The sequence below is a fragment of the Orbicella franksi genome, chromosome 6 (assembly GCF_964199315.1).
Source record: "Orbicella franksi chromosome 6, jaOrbFran1.1, whole genome shotgun sequence".
Classification (NCBI taxonomy): Eukaryota; Metazoa; Cnidaria; class Anthozoa; order Scleractinia; family Merulinidae; genus Orbicella; species Orbicella franksi.
In genome coordinates this window covers 30,215,977-30,237,852 of record NC_138150.1, presented here as the reverse complement: position 1 = coordinate 30,237,852, position 21,876 = coordinate 30,215,977, and the positions used below count along the sequence as shown (strand labels likewise).

The window sequence follows — 21,876 nt, the reverse complement described above, 5'->3', positions numbered from 1 at the left end:
CAAAATCATTGTTTTTTCCTGATTTCAGTGAGCTATTGATTTGAATACAATCCCTTTAATAAATTTAACTCTCTGATCAATTTTCAGTAGCAAAATATATGCCTTCATGCCTTTGATGCTTATTTGAAAACAACAAACGACCAGCCTCGCTTTCGTGCAGTGTTGATCATGTGATCAGTATTTACTATTTAAGTCTATGGATATGTATTAGATAAACTAAATTAAATATTTCTGGTAATTTTGTGGAAATTTATTGTAGTTAATTGTATTTCCACGCAATTTTATATTCGAGCCTCGATTCCATGTTGAGCCATATAGGTCTAAAAATAGACCCCCCATAGCAGCCGCCGGTGCAGGTTACAAAATTGCCGACAACATTTTTTGTGTTCCTCAGGTTTCCCTTAACACATTTAGGTAGGTGGTTTGCTTTCACCATAAAAATCCCACGGAAATTTATTTTAAGACATATGCTCCCTGACTAAATCCTGGTTTAGCTTCATCGGACTTTGAACAACCCGGTCCAGGATTCTCTGGTTCCTGTTTTTGATTTCGCTAAAAGTGCCGCGCGTTAAGTCACCGCTGAACGGAAATTCGCTGGCTCTGGAGATGAGATTTTTGGTGGTACAGGTGGTGTACCAGAAAGGAGAATTCCGAGTTCTCAAAGTAGGAAATTAACGAACCTAAGACCTCCTGGTTACTAGTCCAGATGCTCCGCAGCCACCGAACGTCAGAGACTGGTGGTAACCATTATGATAATAATATTTAATACTTATACTGCGCTTTTTCTTTGAAATTAATCAAAGTCCATTCATTAAACTACAATCGGCGACATAATTAGTTGACACATTGTCTTTCAAAAGTACTTTAAGCGCACCAAATAACACCAGTCTTTTTACCGTGCAATATACCGTGTAAAACACCCCGCACCCCCATTCAACGTTGCTTGTTTGTAGCTCAGGATCACAGCAATTGCCACACAACATTGTTTGGTGGGGGAAGGTGGTTGACAGGACAAGCTAGGAGGGCAAAAAGGGACCACAGTGAGGAAATAGGGCGTTAAAAAGGTGAACGTGTCAACATTTTTGTCGCCGATTGTAGGTTCATGCAATAAACGATCGACCAAATGGTATTTAGCGATGATAATTAACAAATGAAGGGTGGTAATGTAGTAAGAATTGATTTTAGACAAACCTGATAAAAGTAAATATTTGATGCGAATGTTGTTCAAACCGAGGACAAAATTCAATTAAATGTACAATTTGTATTGAGATAATTCAACAGGGTTATCAAAAGTCACTTTAAAATCTTCTGTTCCTTTCATGTCCTTTAAACAGTAAGCAGACTTTTTCAATGGCAGGCAAAATCCCGATCGGCTAAAAACTCTGAAAGTAAATAAACTTCGAAATTCTTTGCGAAAAGCCTTGTTTGTAAAGCAGTAAATCAACGGATTTACGCAAGAGTTGGACAAAGCTAGCACAAGGAAATAATCACTTATGGGACTCGCCAGAGAGGTGACATCAAATAAACTAAGAACATAGTTCAGCTGATCAGGAAACCAACACAGTGTCAAGAACAACGCTGTCAAAACACACATGCGTAAAAGCCTACTTCTTGCTTGATTACCGCTGGCCGTATTCATTGCGGGTGATTTTCTTACACTCAACCAAATATGGAGGAAGGAGGCCCACGTTATAATGTTCGGCAATATGAAAGTCACAAACACATATGATATTATGAGTGCCTTGAGGCTGCGCGGACCAAATGAATTCTTTGCCCATTGACAACCATCTTCTCCTGGTATTTTGCGAAAAAGACGATACAATTGGAAGACACAGGTTGAAATCCAAATACTTATAATGTAAACAGCAAGACGTTTACTGGTAAATCTGATTCTGTACTCCAGAGGTTTGACGGAGGCGAACCAGCGTTCAATTGCCAGGCACATCACGAGTAAGACCGAAGCCTTGCCCATCACAAAGATTAGGAACCTGGTGTCAATTAGATGACAGAACAATAGGCCGGCTGTACCCCTGGGATAAGGAAATTTATTTACTGGTACGATAAAACCAGGTGTAATCATTACAACAGCACCTGTAAACAAAGATACGAAACAGTTATTGTAGGTGTGACTTTTGTGTTTCATATACCACACAATCTGCAAGGTTCTTGCTTAAACCCAAGCTATCGATAAACAACTTAAAGTTACATTACTTTTATTTTCATCGTACCACTAAGAAAGCAACATTACCAAAATAACATCAACACTTGCAAATTCTGCGCTAGAATGATCACAAATATAACACAAATGGATGTATTTTAAACTGGTTACAGCGGTTTTTAAGCAATTTTTAGCCCTTCTTCTTTGATGGATGATGCCACCCCTCAAATGGTTACCATAGCAGTAGGACATTTCATTAAGGTTTACTTCAAACCTTCGCGGGAGTCCTCCAGAAAAAAATTCGTACGCGCGCTTTTTTCAACGAAACCCCCACAAACTATATATCAACAGAAAGGTTATAAAATGTAAAATTCGATAAAATTATGTTTTGTTTTGGATTTTTCTTTCCAAAGGCGGTAGAGGCCGTCAACTCTAAAATGACCGACTGACGTTCCAGCGAATTAATCGGGAATCATCAAATGTGATCGTTCATGCAAAATAACTGTGCAGTGTTAATCACAAAGCGTCAATCTCCAAAAACGTGTCAGCATTTTCTTTTATTTCTATTGGTTATCTTTTTATAGATCTGTCAAGTTCGACTATCGAAAAATTCGCGTAACCTGTCACGTTTAAGGCCGCCACGAGGAAAGTATTTAAAATAAAGGAATTCGCCGACACGCTTTTGTTCCATATCTATCAGTGAATGTTCTGACCGAATTTCATGGAAAACCGTGAATTTTGCATACCCTATTAATTCATTTAAAGATAAGGGATTCTCTCGAAAAACAAGTGGGAGTTTTCGCCTTCTAAAGATTTATAAACATATCACGCCTTCACAGAGGAATGTATCAACTTGAAAGCCGCGAGCCAATGAAATAACAGAACCCCTAGCGTTCACAGTATGCAAACTTGTGCTTCGCGGACATTAATTTTCTTGACCAAAAAAAAATCGCCCAATATAACCCCGCGAAGGCTTGAAGTAACCTTAAAAAAGAAGAAATAACCTCCTAAATAAGCTTTATGGGTTCATAACTTAAAAACGAGTGCAGTTTCCCCCCCCCCCCCCCCCACCATTTTTTTTTTCTTACCATGTAAAAGTGGCTGACATTAGTTTCCAGATTTTTCTATCACTTACAATTTGATGGATCAATACTATCAATCTTACAATAATGGTATCACATAACTGCCAGATCATTGGTAAACAACTTGTGGGCATCCGTTTTTACATAACAGTTTACCATAGCAACGATACAACTTGTTAGAGCTTCTCAGTTTTACCCTCTAGTGCTTTTAACTCAAACGAGCTCGGTAATTCCCAATCTTTTAGTATCTAAGCGCGATAAGCGTGACAAAATGCAACTTTTTACAAAATTGTAAACAGTCTATGATGGAGAGATCAGATCCACCTTAAATTTTTGAAATTTGTGGGGGGCCTGAATCTGCTCAGGCATTTTTTTTTTTTTTTTTTTTTTTTTTTTTTTCAAAAATCAAAAATTAACAAAAGTTACGTCTTAACATGCTGAACACAATTCACAAGAGGGCAACAATCTCTTGCAATTTTATAATAAAATATAGGCATCACCGGAATCGTTTCAGAGTTATCAGGGTTTAAAAGTAAAATTAAAGGTGTTTTCATGGTAACTTGTAATGTGAAGAAAATGAAATATAACTTTTGTTTGTTGCCATTACCGTAGATTCATCTGCAAAACAGTGCGAATAATAACAAAGTATCGACTAGAACTGCTGATACTTACAGGAAATTATCGCAAGCCACTAATATCCCTCAAAGGCGGCATTGCTTGCAAACAGTTGAAACGCTTTTGATGTTACAATACAGTTTTAATTGGATGTCAGTAAAAGGGACAGTTGATTGCTCTTTGAACAAACAGACAACAAAGTAATAATTGTAACATAGATACAAATTTAAACGCGAAATTCCCAACAAATATACATAGAAAGTAGCTATCGCGAATGCCAATTTGTGTCGTGATTAATTAGAATTCAAATTAATCTAAAATTTAAAAGATTCCCACAATTTTGCGTTTCCAAGCGGTCATTATGTTACTGAAATATAAGAAATTCGTGCATTCGTACCTGTTAGCATGTCGGTAACAGCCAACACAAGGAGTAGAATGTTATAAGGTTTTTTCAGCAGATATCTCTTTCTTAGAAGAACCACACAGAATAAAAAGTTACCAAGAAACGAGAGAAGTGCGATTCCTCCAAACACAGCTTGCATTGCAATTCAGAATGGTTGCTTGAGGAAAGCGATTCCTCTGTTGACAACTCAGTAGTTTTGTTGCTAAAAGTCGATGAAAAGTGTTTCATTTCAGAAACAGTTGTCATTAAGCCAACGAACGTTTAAAGCAAATACCGCGCTCACAGTCGCCTCGAAAACTGCACTTCATCGCAATAAAAGCCAAAATTATTTCGATGTCGAGTAATATTGCTCTGTTTCAAAAACATAAATATCGTAATTAAAATTCGACCTTCTAATTCAATGCTTTCCAAATGGAATTCTAAATAACTCCACTGTGATTGGCTGACGCGTTAGTTTGACAGGTTTTCAATTTAAGTTGCCTTAGTTTCATTAGCTTACCTCTTAGAACTGTTTCCTTTTCACATATTAAAGCAAAGAAACCGCCATGTTTATTCTTTTCGTTGTTTTCTTTTCTGTGATAAGACTTTCTTTTTTTTTGGTTACCGAGCTATGCGCTAAAAGATGAATAAATACTGTTTTATTGGGAGCTTTACTTTTCAGTTCAACTTAACGTCGACATAGATTGTGCAGTTCGTTATCAAACAATCTAGTACTGAACAGAATCTACATTGCCATAACTGCAGCACTCCAGCTCGTTAATCTGTTCAATTTTTGATGTATACATGCATAGAAGATAATAACAATTTGCTATAGTGAAAAAAGCTTGTAAAAATAAGCTATCAAAAAATAACTGTTAAGGTACAAAAACAACAACAACAACACACAGACCAAACAGTTAAGAATCAAGAAGATTTTTTTAACTTTCAATCCTTATGGAAACTTAATTGCTGCTCTAGCCTCTAAAACCACACTTTAAGCCAGCCTGGAGAGATCATCTCTTGTTTTATAGCGAATAAGAAATTGAGGAAATAACGCTTCCATGAATAAATAACACAGTCAAAGGATTTCAGTAAAACAGAAACCGAAAAATAAATAGTTGTGATTTCCCACTAGAACAAATTTTAAAGCAAAAGAGCAGCACTGGGTGTTCAGACTTGCAGAACTGACAGGAAACTGCATAAATGGTATACAGGATTACGATCTAGAGATGTGCGAATGGAACAAAGCAAAACTCGACTGAAAATTGTGGGTATACAGTCTTCTTTTTCTATAAGAATATATTTTATAAGAATATCAAGGCTGAAGTTTGCGAAATTTTACGAATACACCCGAGGCTGAGATTTTAAAAAGAGTGTAATTTTTTGCGTTGAAATTTGTAGATACAATACAATTATCTGTTTTTAACTAAACCTTTTAAAAAATTCTTCCTATCTTTAAATGGAAAAACAGCCAAAAACCAACAAAAAAGCACTAGCTGTATGCTTGACGCTAATACCATTTTTGCAAGAGATTCTATGTGTTAGATCAGGCTTTATTGCCTGCAGTCTGGCTCCAAATATTACTTCAGCGCTATCGAAAACTGAAAATGTCATACGCTATAATCAAAGAATGTTCATAAGAATATTTTCAGCCTAAAATCGGCAGAGAAATAAGAATATTCAGCCCGGGCCGGAAAAACAGTATTCTTATATAAAATAAAGAGTGTATGTTACGCCTTTGTTTAGTGTCACCAAATGCAAAGAAAGGCAGTTATTCGCAATCATTCGTGGTGGTAGTCTTTACACGTACTCTAATCAAAGTACAGTTCAAAATCGCATGACTTGTCATTGCTGAACACTAAAGGAAATGAGATTTTTTCTTTACCCGTCTTTAGGCAATTTTTAAGTCTAGCCGTTGTTGGGAGTTTACATGTATTTTGGCAGCTGGGGGCGGGGGTGTTTTCGTGATTGTTGCCCGTGGTGAGGAGTGCTTTCCGCGAAGGTAAATGGGCATAGTGATTGTTAGCAGAAAAAAAATTCTCGTCTTGCGTATAAATGAGGAGTCGTTATTTATAATTATTATATGGCTTGTGTTTGTAGCCAATAAAACGCGCGCTTTGATTGGCTAATTCTTCTGCAATGCCCGTGGGTCGATTACGGCCTACAAAAACCTCATTCTCGATTGATAAGTACTTAATAACAAATATGGTCAGTTATAATAATAAATATGGTCAGTGATTAATAACTTGATGTTCTTTTGCAACACTCCACGAATGCAAAGTCGGAAAAGAGGAAAAAAGATTGTTAGTAACTCTGGATTTCCAAGCGGAAAATGTTTCTGGATAAAATACACTGAAAGGCAATGACTCATCATAGTCATCAATAACTTGCGAGGCAACTCAAGGATTTTATTGCAAAACTGAAGCAGCCAGGGATAAAACTAGCACGCACCAATACCAATAATTAGCCATAGCAAAAATCCCGTGTAGTGTAAATGGCTCTTCAGTCGCAATAAAATCTAAACAAAACTGATGTAAGTGTTGAAAAACTTTGTCAAGGGTCCTGTACTTGACAACAGACATACTTACGAGCTTTATATCGACAGCAATTCATGCAGAACTTTGAGCCATATCAGCAGCAATACCTACCTGAATGAAGGCAGCATGGTCGAGTGTTCAGCGCGTTGGACTCGCAATCTAGGGGTCTCGGGTTCGAATTCTGCCCTGGCCACTGCTTGGATTTGTCTCACAGTAGCCCTGAGTTCAAATCCTCCGCCACGCTTGTAAACAGCCAACCGGTTTGCCTCCGGCCATTTGGAATTCTTAACAATGTTATGATCAATTTGAGCTCTTTGTTTCAGCTGTTTGTTCGGCCCTTCTAGCATTTGTGCTTTACATCAAATAACAATTTTACCTTAAGTGAATGCTACGGTTGATCCCGTACTGTCATCTTTTTTTATTCATATCAGTGAAGTAAGAAAACTAACGTTATCAAATGTCGTGCAGTCGAAGCCACAACTCTATCTACACACATTAGTCATGATCCATCACTACTATTCGCTTGCTAGTTGAAGAGGCGTATAAGACAAGAATTGATATTTTGAGCGAGTTTCGGATTTCTCTCGGAGAACGACATCCACGGTAAAAATATCAACTGGTCATTTCGTTGTTACTGACTTGATGCAATGCTTTTCTGAGATTGACGCATCGTAAAACAGCTTACACTTACGAGTTCAGCGAAACAAGGGTTTCGTCGTCACGCCGTTTACCTACAATCAATATTTGTGGATTTTAACCAGGAATAAAAAGGCAAGGTTTATGTACAATTTTTTTTAATGCTTTTTCTTATCGAAGTAACTCCACCTTGACAACTGACCATTGCCCGAGGAACTCATGTGCGGTTTTTGAAGCAAGACTTGTTGACGTCATCGGCTTATCTATGATTGCACTAAAGTACTCCAGAAAAAGGCTGAAAGCAATATCACTTGATCGTAAAAAGCTTTTTTGCCTTTGGTTATTTCATTCAGTGTGTTCAGCTGCTAGAAAATATACTCAGCACGAAAGGAAGATATACATCGTTTTCTAAGTATGCCAAATTGGTAGAACTTCGAGAAAAGCAAGTGATCATTAAGGAACAGTGCTAGTCATTCGTTCAAGCTAAAATGTTGAACCTCAGCCATGAAATTATTGAGAACGCAAGCCTGGACAAACTTAAAGGATACTGCACCCACTTAGATACGTTTTTCAACAGTGCAGACAGAGATATCATTGTGCTCACAGATATAATTGTTTGCGTGCTCAATTCTGTTTTCAGTCTCGTCGCCGTGTTTGCGAACATTCTTATCTTGTACGCGTTGTACAAGGCTTCTTCGCTACATTCTCCATCCAAAGCGATGTTATGCAGTCTTGCTCTGTCGGATCTGGGTGTGGGCGCCATCGTCCAGCCGCTGTTTGTAGCTTACAGATGGGCACAAATCAACGGAAACCTTCCAAACCTCTGCACTGCAGGAATTATATCTCACATCGAAGGGAGCCATTTGTCGGCCGTTTCGTTTCTAACCATGACTGCCATCAGCCTTGACAGACTTCTGTCGTTGGTTCTTCGTGTTCATTATCAATCTGTTGTTACGTTGAGAAGAGTTTTTGTCGTGTTAGCTTCAATCTGGATTACAGCCGGCGTATGGGCCTCAACCTGGACAAGAAATCAAAGAAGCTACTCGCTTATGTCCATCATTTATATGCCGGTTTGTTTTTCTATAACATTCTGCGCCTACTTCAAGATCTATCTCTGTCTTCGCAAACAAGCCTGTAAGATGGGGAAACACATTAATCCGTTAAAGTGCATCAGGAACTCCCATGATATGAATTTCTCGCGATATAAGAAATCTGTAGTCAGTATGTTTTACTTATTTTGTGCGTTTGTGGTTTCCTTTCTTCCCTACTTGGCTCATAAAATCGCAGTAAGTATTTCCGGTTGGTCTACCTTAACCTCGGTTTTGTTTAGTGTCGGTTTGACCATGGTCTATTTGAACAGTTCCTTGAATCCGTTAATTTACTGCTGGAGGATATCCGAGCTCAAACAAATTGTGCTTCGTGTCTTGTTTCAAAGCCGAGAGCGTTCCGCAGTTAGGGAAGTGAAATATATTTCCTCTCGAAACCAGGTGAAAATTTTATCCTATGTACCTACCTAAATAAAACTGTTAGCTTAGAATCAATACGTTCTAAATGTTAGTGAGCAAACCATTTTGTGGTAAAAAATAAGCAAGCACATAAGAATGGTAAGATTATATATTCTACACAAGCAATAAAAATGATGAAAAGTAAATCAGTTTATTTTTATTTATTTATTTATTTATTTATTTATTTTCATTGCTTTCTACTTCAAATGTGACTTCGGTTTCCTTTAACCTAGATAAAAACCTGAACTCTAATATAAACGTAGTTTTGCGTCATTTTCGTATTGTGCTTTTTTTTAATTATGCAGAGCCAGGGAAAATTCTAGGTTCTATTTCGTCACATTTTAGACTCTTTTTGGTCAGTGAACAGACCTAAGGTATTCTTTTTTTCCTCCCAAAAAAATGTAAATTGGTCTTAAATTCACTTGGGTGTGAAAGCAACAACGTGTATGATATTGAGACCTGGATTGAAAGAAATGATTGTGCTTTGTCGCTCGAGCTAGACCGGTTTGTTTGATGTCTTTCCGTCTTCGCTCATTTGTAGAAAGAGACAAACTATCTACTCACACTGCTCGTTATCGGTTGTAGAATACGCATAAGAAGATAGAGATCAAGTAGAAAAAAAAAAAAAACTTCAGTCATATAAATAAACACAAACTTCAAAACTTCCTTCGATAGAGGCCGTTTAATAAATGATATATTGGCCCCTTTTTGAAACCGCGACAATAAATTATTCATAAAAACTGCAATAAAACGAAGACTTGTTTTCGAGTATGGTTCATGGCTGGGTTTTTAAGATCGTTTTGAAAGATATCGTCCGAATCCTATACAGCTGTCAGGTAGTATGGATATCAAAGACACATCATTTGCCCAACTCTTTGCATCTGCTTATTGGTACTATTTGCTATCTGTTATCAGTACCGCGGTCAATATATGAGTTATATCAATATCAACGTCGTAACATAAACATGAGCAATATCTTCCAACAATGCATTCAGTATACACCCTGTAAAACAATGCGTCAGCGAAACGGGTTGTCATCAACGTTGCCATTAAAATAAATCGATCCTTTTTATCTGTTACATGTACATCTACAGAGACTTCTTTCAGCAGTGCAAGCGCTGCTGCAGGATAACTCTAAAATGACGAGAAAACATTGGATGAATTAACAGAAGAAATTTCAGTCCATGTTTTACCCATCCATCATCTTCCCAAAACCATTCAACCTAATATTTTTAACCATTACATTCTTAAGCTTGTCGACGACGCACTTAAAGTGGCCGTTTATCCTTAATACAATAAAGAAGGTCTCTTATGGAGTGTCGTACATTTCGCAAACCGCCATATTTTGTTCCTTCGAAATTCGTTTTCTCCTAAAAACCGAAACCGCCGAACTAGTAGGACGATAGATCTTTTAACACTACTTAAAACAAATTCTTTACGAGATGTTGGCTCAATAATCCTATTTCTCTTCACAAAGGCCACAAGATCTTAAGACCAGAATGAATTGTTTCTAGTCCCACCCAGGAACCAGCTAACAAAAAGTTGTTACGTCTAAGGTTTAAGGGCTCTACATATTTGAACGATTGCCACACAAACACGTAAAACCCGAAACCTGCGAGCTAAATTCATGACATCCTGCAACTGCTCGATAATTCTTAACTGTAAATCGACAGATAAATTTGAACCAGCACTGCGCGAAAAGCCAAATATTCGGGCCCGAATTCGCTCGAATACGGATCGGCTCACGCCGCGTATGCCGCAATGTTCTGACGTATTCGATTACGGCTGACTCGAAATACACCTGGAATATTCTAGAGGAATCCGGCCTGTTTTTCCGTATTCAAATTTAATACTCGTGAATGACTCGAAGTGTTCGATAAATCATACGGGCCACGTTTTGGTAGATTAATGTTGCATTAGATGTTCTTCGAAGATATAGCGATCATTTATGACTCGAACATTTTCGAATACTCTCAGTTGTTCGAGAGTTTGCGACTGGAAAACGCGATGCACGACGCCACTTCTGACGTGAACGTCTTCGAATACTAATGAATACGTCAAGTATGCTCTAATTTTCGAGAATCGCACGCTATGAATACGAAAGTTGTGTCACATTTTTCACAGCCAAAGATGTATTGCGTCGTCAAGAACGGGTTTTATGCAGGTAATATACGCTAGCGCGTAGTTCATTCAGACAACACGCTAGCTAGTGTTCCGAAGCGTCCGACTGGAACACGAGACTCATGCGAAGTATGAAACGTGTTCATGTTTAAATACTGAGGCATACGTGAGGTTTTAAGGTATTCTAAACGGTACACTTCAAGTGTTCTGTGGTGTTCGACTGGAACATGAGACTCATGCGAAGTATGAAACGTGTGCATGTTTGAATACTGAGGCATACGTGAGGTTTTAATGTATTCTAAACGACACACTTCAAGTGTTCTGTGGTGTTCGACTGGAACACGAGACTCATGCGAAGTATGAAACGTGTTCATGTTTGAATACTGAGGCATACGTGAGGTTTTAAGGTATTCTAAACGATACACTTCAAGTGTTCTGTGGTGTTCGACTGGAACACGAGACTCATGGGAAGTATGAAACGCGTTCATGTTTGAATACTGAGGCATACGTGAGGTTTTAGGGTATTATAAACGACACGCTTCAAGTGTTCTGTGGTGTTCGACTGGGACACGAGACTCACGCGAAGTACGAAACGTGTTCATGTTTGAATACTGAGGCATACGTGAGGTTTTAAGGTATTCTAAACGATACACTTCAAGTGTTCTGTGGTGTTCGACTGGAACACGAGACTCATGGGAAGTATGAAACGCGTTCATGTTTGAATACTGAGGCATACGTGAGGTTTTAGGGTATTATAAACGACACGCTTCAAGTGTTCTGTGGTGTTCGACTGGGACACGAGACTCACGCGAAGTACGAAACGTGTTCATGTTTGAATACTGAGGCATACGTGAGGTTTTAAGGTATTCTCCACGACACACTTCAAGTGTTCTGTGGTGTTCGACTGGAACACGAGACTCATGCGAAGTATGAAACGTGTTCATGTTCGAATACTGAGGCATACGTGAGGTTTTAAGGTATTCTGAACGACACACTTCAATTCATGTCTCCTGTTCGACTGGAACACGAGACTCATGTAAAGTATGAAACGTATTCGTGATTGAATACTGACGCCAACTGAGGACCCATACCAAAGCTTGTATATCCCCCAAACTGTGTTCAAACTGCCGAGTGTAACACACTTTTAAATTCCTTTGGATTCCTAACAAAACCCACCCAAAAGAAAGAAAATTACCAGGACAATATGGATGTTATCCCAACAAAAAGTAAACAACTGCCGTTATGACATCTTCATTTCATTTCAAATAATACTTTATTAATACTGAAATAATAAAACTTATGTTACTTGTTCGTGTATGTTTATTTTCATCAAACTATGGAAGAATTTACATTGCCAAGACCCTATGTTATGAAAAAGTATAAGGAACCATCTGAGAAGCAAAACCTAAAAAAATACTATAACATTTTGTATGCATTTACTTTATATCTAGATGCTGCTTTGTTATGAAAAAGCATAACCATCTGAGAAGCAAAGTCTTTAAAAAACACTATAACATTTTTTTGCAAACTTTCTAACTAGATGCTGCTGTGTTATGAAAAGGCATAATGAAGCATTTGAAAAGCAAAGTCTAAAAAACCACTTCTATAACATTTTGCATGCAACTTTCTAACTAGATGCTACTATATTATGAAAAAGCAGAAGTCCGGAACCATCTGAGAAGCAGTCTAAAAGAACACTTACATTTTGTATGCAAACTTTAGAACTAGATGCTGCTATGTTACGAAAGAGAATTAGAGATGAATTAATGAATTGCTGCTTTGCATATTTAGAGCGGTTTTCCGTTGAGTGTTGAGAGTAATTAGACAATTACTTTGGTTTTGGTTTTGGTTTTACTACAGTTCGAGATTAGCTGAGAAGTCTAATTGATAAGTAATTGGTTTTGGTTTTGGTTTTGGTTTTACGACACTCAATTGAAAACCACTCTAACATCATTATTATTTGGTTCAACAATTGGAACCCTCTAAACATTACCATATACCTTTAGAGGTGTCTCACACAAAAGGGATGTAGTGCATCCGATTTAATCTGTAGACATTGTATGTAAACCCCATATCAAATTAAAACTTATAGAGCTGGCCATCAAACTATACCAAGGACTTTCAAATAAAATGAGTTGCCAAATTTTTCTAGACATTTTAGTGCTGGTGTCCAAATCATTATTATTATTATCACATTTTGAAAGCTACATGTACAAGTCAAAGTGAACTTTGTTTCTTGTTAATTTAATTTGTTTCTCAGTTTCTGGACACAAAACACTAAAAAAATTGCCTGTGTGTTGCCATATTCAATCGCAGTAAAAAGTTACAGAACTTTTCCAAAACGGGATTAAAGAATGGTGGAGTGATCATTCAAAAATCACTCTCAGAGAAAAAATATTTCAAAATAAAAATTAACAGACGTGGATGATAAACTAGCTACTGTCCAAAATTTGAGGCAGACTCACTTTGACTTAGCTTTCAAAAAGTGATTTGGATGCTCGCATAGAGAAACCCTGAAAAATTTGACAATTCATGTTATTTCCAAATTCTTGGTATACACGTACGTGTAGATTGATAGCCAGCTTTATTGGCTTTAATTAGACATGCTAAATGGCATGGGTGCAAGACACTCTGAAAGATATAGGGTAACCTCAAGACAAAGAGCTGAAAATTCAAACCAAGACCTGAGATCAACACTAAGTGTTGACAGGATTGATGACCAAAAAGTTTTACAGTCACATTTGGAAAGCTACACTGTAAGCACCTGGGTTTCTAGTGCATGCAAAAACATACTTAAGGTGCCGTTGAGAGAAGAGAGAGTTGTGTTGCACATTAATCAAGTTTACAGTGCAAACAAAGTATGAAAGGATGTGAGGGCCAGAGTTTGTGGGCTTAAACACATTAAAACGATTCAAGCAACAATGTTCAAGGTTACAGATTATGTTTCATTTTGCACTGACAAAGGTAGGCAAGCTCTAGAAGCCTTTCATTTTTTGCTAGATATGGTGCAAACTTTTTATGCATTAATTAATCCAATCAAAATTTGAGTATCAAATTCAATATTGTTCTGAATTTTCAGCTCTTAACCTGAAATGAGTGGCTAATAGTCACTCTGAACAAACAGAATGAACTGATTAGATAACTTCATGTAGACATGCAAACAAATTCCTCCTTAGGCTAATAACCTAAATGAGTAATAAAACTCAATTTTCAATATTTACCTTTCGAAGGAATATGGTTAGTACAGTGGAACCTCGATTTAATGAGCCTCTACGTAACGAGGTCCTCAGTATAACGAATGATTTTCATGGCCCCAGTAATAGTAGACTATAGGGAAAAGAACCTTGATACAAAACCCTGTTATAGTGAACATACTTTGCCAATTCCTTGGCACTTCATTATATGAAAGTTTCACTGTAGTTTGACATTACTATAACAAATTGTCTTGAAATTTGTAGTGGTCATCAATGAAAAAGGGTTTACATGTACCTTAATGTAATGTATATATAAAATAACAGATGACGAACTGATCAAATGTAGATTTGACTTGACATTTTATTATTATTTAGTTTCGTACTACACAACTTGTGTGCAGTACTCATCAGATAAAATTGCCAAATGGGAATTTACATCATTACACTGATTTGAAATACACAAGCGACCATTGGAAATGTGATAGCTACAATAAGCGAATGCTTTAGTTATCTAATCAGTTCATTCTGTTTGTTCAGAGAGGCTAACTCGGGTTTACAAATAATAAAGTACTTCTCCCAGAGGCGTAGGTTACATTGATTTGAAGTGGGGTTACGGGTTACATGGGGCAGCCTCCAAGTGACTTTGACAATAAATCAAAGTTCAAAGTCACTTGAAAGATTTTAAAGCAAGCTGCCCCATATAACCCCACTTCAAATCAATGTAACCTATGCCTCTGGGAGAAGTACCTTTGTAAACCTGAGTTAGCCTCTCTGAATAAATGGAATGAACTGATAACTTCATGTAGACATGCAAACAAATTCTTCAGGAAAAATGCTAAATTTTAACTTTTAAAGCTTCTGTTGTTACACAATAGTAACAGTGTTTATCTATAACTTCCAATTTTCCTTTTTTTGTAAAAGCGTTCACTTATTGTAGCTATCATATTTCCAATGGTTGCATGTGTATTTCAAATCAGTGTAATGATGTAAATTCGCATTTGGCAATTTTATCTCATGAGTGCTGCACACAAGTTGTGTACTACGAAACTAAATAGTAATAAAATGTCAAGTCAGATCTACAGTTGCTCAGTTCATCATCTGTTATAATCACGCTCTAGTTTACTACTGAGCACTCTGAAGACAGATATGCAAATCACCTTGTTTATATATAAAATATACAGAGACTGACTAGTGAAATGCCAAAATTTACTTGCCAATATAATTCTTCAAAAGCTCTTACAAAAATAAATCTTAAAAAGTCTCCATGGCCCCCTAAATAGTCATTAATACATACATGTATCTTGTAAACCAGGGTTCTTCCTCACAGGTTTGCCTTTTTTTCTTCAAATAAGGAGGCCAGGGATTATACATACATGTAAGGCGTTACCAATTTTACTTCATCCCATGATTAAAATACAATACGCATGAAAGGTTAGTTAAGTTTATGTGTAAATCCACACTGGGAAACCTCAAATCAAGCTTGCAGTACGAAGAAAAATATCATAATAAATCAATCAGTAAATTTTACACAGTAGTTTGATTTAATGGTTTAATTCACCATCATTCCCATAGCTGTCCCTCTTGAAATCAAGGTTACATTTACTTCCAATGTATAACTTCTGCTTGATAAAGAAACATTTACAACCAGAGGCAATTCCATACATCTTAAGCAAACATTACAACTGAACTTTACCCTGGAAACTTAAGCTTAACTTACTCGTACGTACAAGACAACCCGGGAAGACAACAATGGCTTACGTTTTACCTGTTGTTGTTGACTCGTACCTCCGTATGTATCGATGTTTTCACCAGCTGTATGCCACCAAAAACTGCTTGAAATCCTGCACAGTAAAGAAGTGAAGATAAACTGAATTTTGTCCGCCAAAGTAGAGTTTTTAAACGGTGAAAAAGGACCAAGAGATCGGTGCAAGCTTCAACATTTCACACCTTTCAAAAAGGACGCCAAAAAAATGGCGCGAGAACCGAGAGAACCTGGTATCTAATGTGGAAAACCGCTGATCCGTGCTTGTTGAAGGTCGGACACTCAGAATGCTGATGTAGGTCGTTTCTTTCATTTCGTTACAAGTCGTTTCGAAACACATTTAAGGTCAATTTCGTTTCAAAATTAACCTCCAGGAAAAAATCTGATTAAAGTGTTTTCCGTAATACATTTTGTGATTTCTTGTTCAAGCGTAATGCAATGTTGATATGATGGCAGGGAGTCGACTGAGGAAGCTGTTGGGCCGTTATTTAGGAGTTTCGTTGCCCTGCGGGCTCCGGAGTTAAACTCGTCCCACAGAGAAAAGATATTTGTCTGAAGGTCTCGGAACTTTCTCCACTGAATACACCAAAACTTCTCCGAAACGAACTTGATTCCTCTTACTAACCAAACTTTGCGCAGCTTTACGTGTCTCTAGTCAGTTTAACTTTGCGGAACTTTACGTATCCCGTAGTGTCCAATTTTAGGCCTCACGGAACGGTATCCTACCCCTTGGACCGCTGATGCCCAATTTTTTGTGACATGCGCAGAGTACTTTTTTGGGAAACTGCTGTTCGTAGGGATACGCGGGCTCAACTCGCTAATGTTTACATTCAAGCTCACTCAAGCAAATTATTTTAAAATTGTAACAAAATGTCGAGCAGATGGGACGAAAAAGAGTTCACGGCAGTCATTTTTCCCGGTTAAATCAACCGTCAGTAAAGAAGAAGAAAGAAAGTACCGATGAAAACGTGAAAAAAATAGCTGCAAGCAGTGTCCGAGTAGAATTGAAAAACCTGTCGAGCGAGGAAAAAATCGACAAACTCGAGCGAGACTGTAAACGCCTACAGTGTGAAAGTGCCGGCCTGAAGAGGACAATACAAACTCTACGACGAAGTATAGGTAAGTGTCTGCTCAAGTAGTCATCAAGCCGTCTATAAATCTCCTAAAAAGTGTTTCTTAAAGCTTCTGAATTACCAGTAAAAGCCGCTTTCCCGCAAATACATTAAAAATTCGTGGCGATGTCAATTAATGCGAGTTTCGATGTTGTCACTAAATTTTTTAAACTCAAACTTATTTAACGTAATAATATATTACCACTACAAGGGGTCAAGGAATACTTAAAACGAAAATAGTTTTAAAAAGTTTGTAAAATGAAGCAAACTAAATGGTATGGTCACATAGGACACGGCTGTGTCAAAATACCAAACTTGAAGCGGCGATTTTGGCGATCGAGTTGGACACCGAGTTCCGAAGCAGACAAAAATTTAATAACATACTCTGGACTGGATATCACCGCTTCGCAAAAAAAGGGCTCCTTCATAGCTGGGTACGCAGTAAACAAGATTTGAATCGCAGCTAAATGCTCTTTTAAAAAAAGTCTGCTTGCTCGAACCATTGCAAAATGTTCAAAATTAGATAGATATTTAGGTTATTTTTAATTTTCTGTGGCCGGCCGGCTTTCGTGTATTACGCCAGTACTTCAGGTACTTTCGTAGGTTCATGTTAACAGCTTTTTAACCAAAAGCGACCGACAAATTTTAGTCTAGTCGTAAATTTTGTGAGAATGCAATTTTTCCCCAAAGGGTTTGTCTGCCTTTCGTTTTGTAAATTCGCAAGTCAACATCTCGACTCGATATAAGCGGACCGCCGAGGAAACAGTAACTTTCAGAAATCCACACAAGTACACTGTATACTTTAGTTTTTCTACCCTTAAATTTATTGTTTAAAAAAAAACAAAATACAAGTAAAACTTGTAAGGCCCTATTTATCATAGTAAGGAACAGTTTTTAATTATGACATTTTCATATTTACAGTATTTTTGAGAAGAATTAACAATGACCTAAGGAAAGATGTCTTGAAGTTACAAAGTGAAGCAAAGAAGCGTGAAAGAACTTTGAAGTCTACTGAATTGAAAACGAAACAAGTCGGTAACAAACTACGAGGGACAAAATCTGCTTCCACAAAGCTGAAAAGACAATTAAAGGAAAATGATGAAAATGTAAAGAAACCTAGGTATTCCCTTGTGGACACATTTTCTCATGGCAAAAATGGAACAAATCGTAGAACAGTCATGTTTATGGCCTGCATGAGATATTTACAGCATGCATGTTTGCTTTCTAGCCAAAAGACACCCATTGCATTACATCTAATTTTCAGTATTTTATTCAACTGTAGCCCCCCAACAAATGTTGTTGTCTCGCCATCCACACTGGCAGACTGGAATATCCTATTAGGGGAGGCCGATAAACTGATATTACGCAAAAGATTTGCAAGTAGCCAATATGATTTCCATGTATGGAGAGATGACTCCAACAAAGGTGGCGAAGAGCGGCACATTGTAGGTGTCCACACCTGGTGCCCAGAGATCAATGAACCCAGGGCATATGTCCTTGGTAACAGTTTGACAGCGAGTGGGTCAGGAAAACACCAGTCTGATGTAGAATATCATGTTGTTCATGATGAATATGGCATAACTAATGTTTCAGGTTTGGTTGGGGATAATGCCTCAACCCAGAAGGGGAAGGCTAATGGTTTAATAGCAAATAATTCAAGGGTTTTTGAAAAGGACATGTTCTTTGTTGGATGTTACCCCCACGTCCTGAACATTATGTTAAGAAGGATGTGTCAAGCTGGGTTTGGGGCCAAGGGTGACATGAATAACAACCATGTATTGCAACTACTTTATAAGGTATCTTGGCTTCATCATGAACGCCCAAGTCAGTACAAATCAATGTATGTATCACTAGGAATCTTAAGTAAAGAGCCACCCCTTCCCCAGTCCTTTATTGACACGAGGTGGACATACTACTATGAGACACTTCAATGGCACTTGAAGTATGGTAAAGCCTTTCTACAACTTGGAGAGAGTGTCCTGGAAAGAATGCCAAAGTCAGACAGCCACTACACAGTGTGGCAGAATGTTATCAAGTTGAGCTCCTGTCCAATGATTCAAGTGGAAATTAAGTTTTTGTACGAGTTTCTTGACAAGTTTCTTATTCCATCTCTCAATGCATCACAAGCAACAGATCAAGAACTTGGCTTCTCCAGTGGATACCTGGCACGATTATGGCCAGCAACTGTCCTTAAACATCATGAAACATTAAGTAAAATGTTGATGTCTCCATCAGCATATTTTCCTTTAACTGAGCAGCAGATGAAGATGTCACTGAAGGATCCTGCAGCCATCAACCACTTTTGTCAGGAAGTGCAGAGGCCAATGTTGCAAGAAGCACTTAAAGTTGTTAAAGACCATGGATCAGAGTGGTTGTCCTTCCCCAACTTATTTGGAATTGGAGCTGATCCAAGATACCAAAGTTCTTTCTGGTATTCTGTTTTGAAGGCTCTTGAAATTCCTGTCATGCTGCCAACTGAAAGAGAAAAAGAAAGCAGGTCTGCAGTGCAAAATTTCTATGTCCACAGACAAAATCTTCACACATTGGTTTGTAAGGACAGAACTGGTTTAGTTAAATGGGCAGAAATCTGGAACTTGAAGGAACCAAAACTACTGAATGATATCAAAAGAGTTGCAACATCAACACAGAGTAGTCTCATCAGTAAAGAAGCTAACCCCCACCTTTTCGAGTTCTATGCCAAACACATTTTCAGTATTCCTGTGAACAATGTAATTGCTGAAAGGCAGTTCAACCTTTCACAACTTTATCTTCAAAACAACATGTCAGAGCTGTCAAAACAAGCCTCGATAACATTTGTTGAGAACATACTTCACAGTGGAAAAACCAGCAACCGCACCACTGAAGCAGCAAGAGAAGTACATGAAGAGAGAATGAAGGCATATGCAAACATGCTGACCTCAGACCTTTTGCAAGAGGCAAGAAAGAAGTTAAATATGATCCGAAAATGTGAAAACCATGAGCCACTGACTGCAAAAGATGTATATCCCAAAGCTTGGGAAGCAAGGAAACTAAATAGCAACACCTCAAGCATGATCCAGTCCCTCAAAGCTGAAGGCCGCAAACTTGAACTGCAGTGGAAAGCTTCCACCAAAGGCACATCACAATTGGAAAACCAGAGGTCATTCCGGCCAACTGTCATTACAGAATTCAGAACAGCTGGAAAGGTTCCATCTCTAATGCAACTTGCAGCTACTGAGGTATGGGGTTATGGACAGGAACTTTCAACACATGACTTACCAAGAGAATGCCAGTTCTTCGTACAAAACCTGCCAAACATTGTACAGTCTTTGAACATTGATTTTCCATCCACTTTGGACATGCATACCACCCAGTTTCCTATACAAGAAGAATGAAAGTCAAATATGGGGTGGCTCTTTCTAAAAAGGTACTTTCACAAAAAGATTATTTTCAATTGTAACAATTTCATACTAAACAAATGCGCTTCAACTATGTTCTATCTGAGATTCAGATAAAGTAATTAGTTTGTGGGGAGTCTTACCCATTTGTAAAATACAAATTGTTGCAGTGTAAATAATAGTGATCATAAATATCAAAATACTTCTGAGTGATTATAATGTAATGCATGATTACTGTAGAGTTGTACAGTCAGCAGTTTACAGTGAATGTGAATATAAAAATACTTCTGAGTGATTATAATGCATGATTGCTGTAAAGTTGTACAGTCGGCAGTTTACAATGGATTTGAACATACATAATTGTTTTTCATTATCATTCATATGGGGCAGTTGTTTAAAACTAGCATGATAAGTAAGCCGCATAATTTTCACAGTAAAAATGTAAGTATTGGTAATTTTTAACGTAAAGTTTGCTTAAAATTACACAAGAGTGTAGCTTGTATAAGATAAAATAACATAAAGCAGTGTACTAATGTACATGAGGTACCATGTTGCATGAGAGAAAAAACAAGGTAGAAAGGAATCGAAAGTAGCCTAATATAGTGGAATGTAAAGCAGAGCAGTGTTTATTAAAACCTGATGTAACTGATAAAACGCACAACAGACTGAATAATTTTATTCCCTCCCAAAATATGAAAATGTTATCAACAGCGGGATGTCTAAACAAGACCACCTTAATTCAGAACATTAAAAATGAAAGTGCCTATTATGCTGGAAAAAAATCATTACTGGAATACCAAACAGTTGTTGTGGCTTACTAATCAATACTAGCAGGGGGTAACTATTTGCATTTACCTGAAAGAATGGAGCGTGAACTCACCTCTCGTAGCCTCGAATTTAACATCTCCCAAGCTGTCTCCGTGCGCTTAGTGCATTCAATATTTATTTCACTACAATATCTTGGGCGCGCGGGGAAAAAGTTGAAATAACTTCAAGAGCAATCAGTCTAGGCCTCCAGACCTTCATTATCCAGGAAACTAGAAGGCAAATCTCCAATTTCACCGTTTCGGTTTTTCGATATCACCGCCTCTGCCCGCTGAGGCCCGGGGGGGGGGACTCCCATATAAAATGGACGGGGATGCTCGTTGGAAATTTTGAATTTAACCCCTAAAAGAGACCAATCTGGGCGTGGCCGAAGCTTATACAGACCCCTAAAAGAGACCAGTTTATAATACAGACAAATAAAAAGTACAATGACTTTTAATGATGGCAAAGACCTTATCATCGAATACTTTTGCCTACAAGTAGTTTATAAAAGTGTTGTCATAAGTCTTCAGCGCATCATATTCGATCATTTGGTGGAACAGCAAACTTTAAAATGTAAAAATTGTTAAA

At 37.7% G+C, this 21,876-nt stretch overlaps 2 protein-coding genes and 1 pseudogene across 3 annotated transcripts in view; 2 read left to right on the top strand and 1 right to left on the bottom strand.

The window, feature by feature from the left end:
* LOC145490184 (tachykinin-like peptides receptor 99D) overlaps positions 1–4,598 on the bottom strand; it is a 12,749-nt pseudogene extending 8,151 nt beyond the window's left edge. Inside the window, exons 1-2 of the transcript XR_014049673.1 lie at positions 4,253–4,598; positions 480–2,091 (exon numbers count right to left, since the gene is read on the bottom strand). The product of XR_014049673.1 is annotated as a tachykinin-like peptides receptor 99D (transcript). The remainder of the gene's footprint in view (positions 1–479; positions 2,092–4,252) is intronic.
* A 3,042-nt stretch (positions 4,599–7,640) lies between these two features.
* Positions 7,641–8,927, top strand: LOC145490591 (adenosine receptor A3-like). Its single transcript, XM_081469685.1, has one exon. It carries the CDS (start codon positions 7,899–7,901, stop codon positions 8,925–8,927), a length of 1,029 nt encoding a protein of 342 aa, XP_081325811.1. The 5' UTR covers positions 7,641–7,898.
* Positions 8,928–16,858: 7,931 nt separating this feature from the next.
* Positions 16,859–20,478, top strand: LOC145490590 (uncharacterized). The gene is made up of 2 exons (XM_081469684.1): positions 16,859–17,111; positions 18,026–20,478. The coding sequence occupies exons 1-2, from the start codon at positions 16,874–16,876 to the stop codon at positions 20,476–20,478; spliced, it is 2,691 nt and encodes an 896-aa protein (XP_081325810.1). The 5' UTR covers positions 16,859–16,873.
* Positions 20,479–21,876: the final 1,398 nt, after the last annotated feature.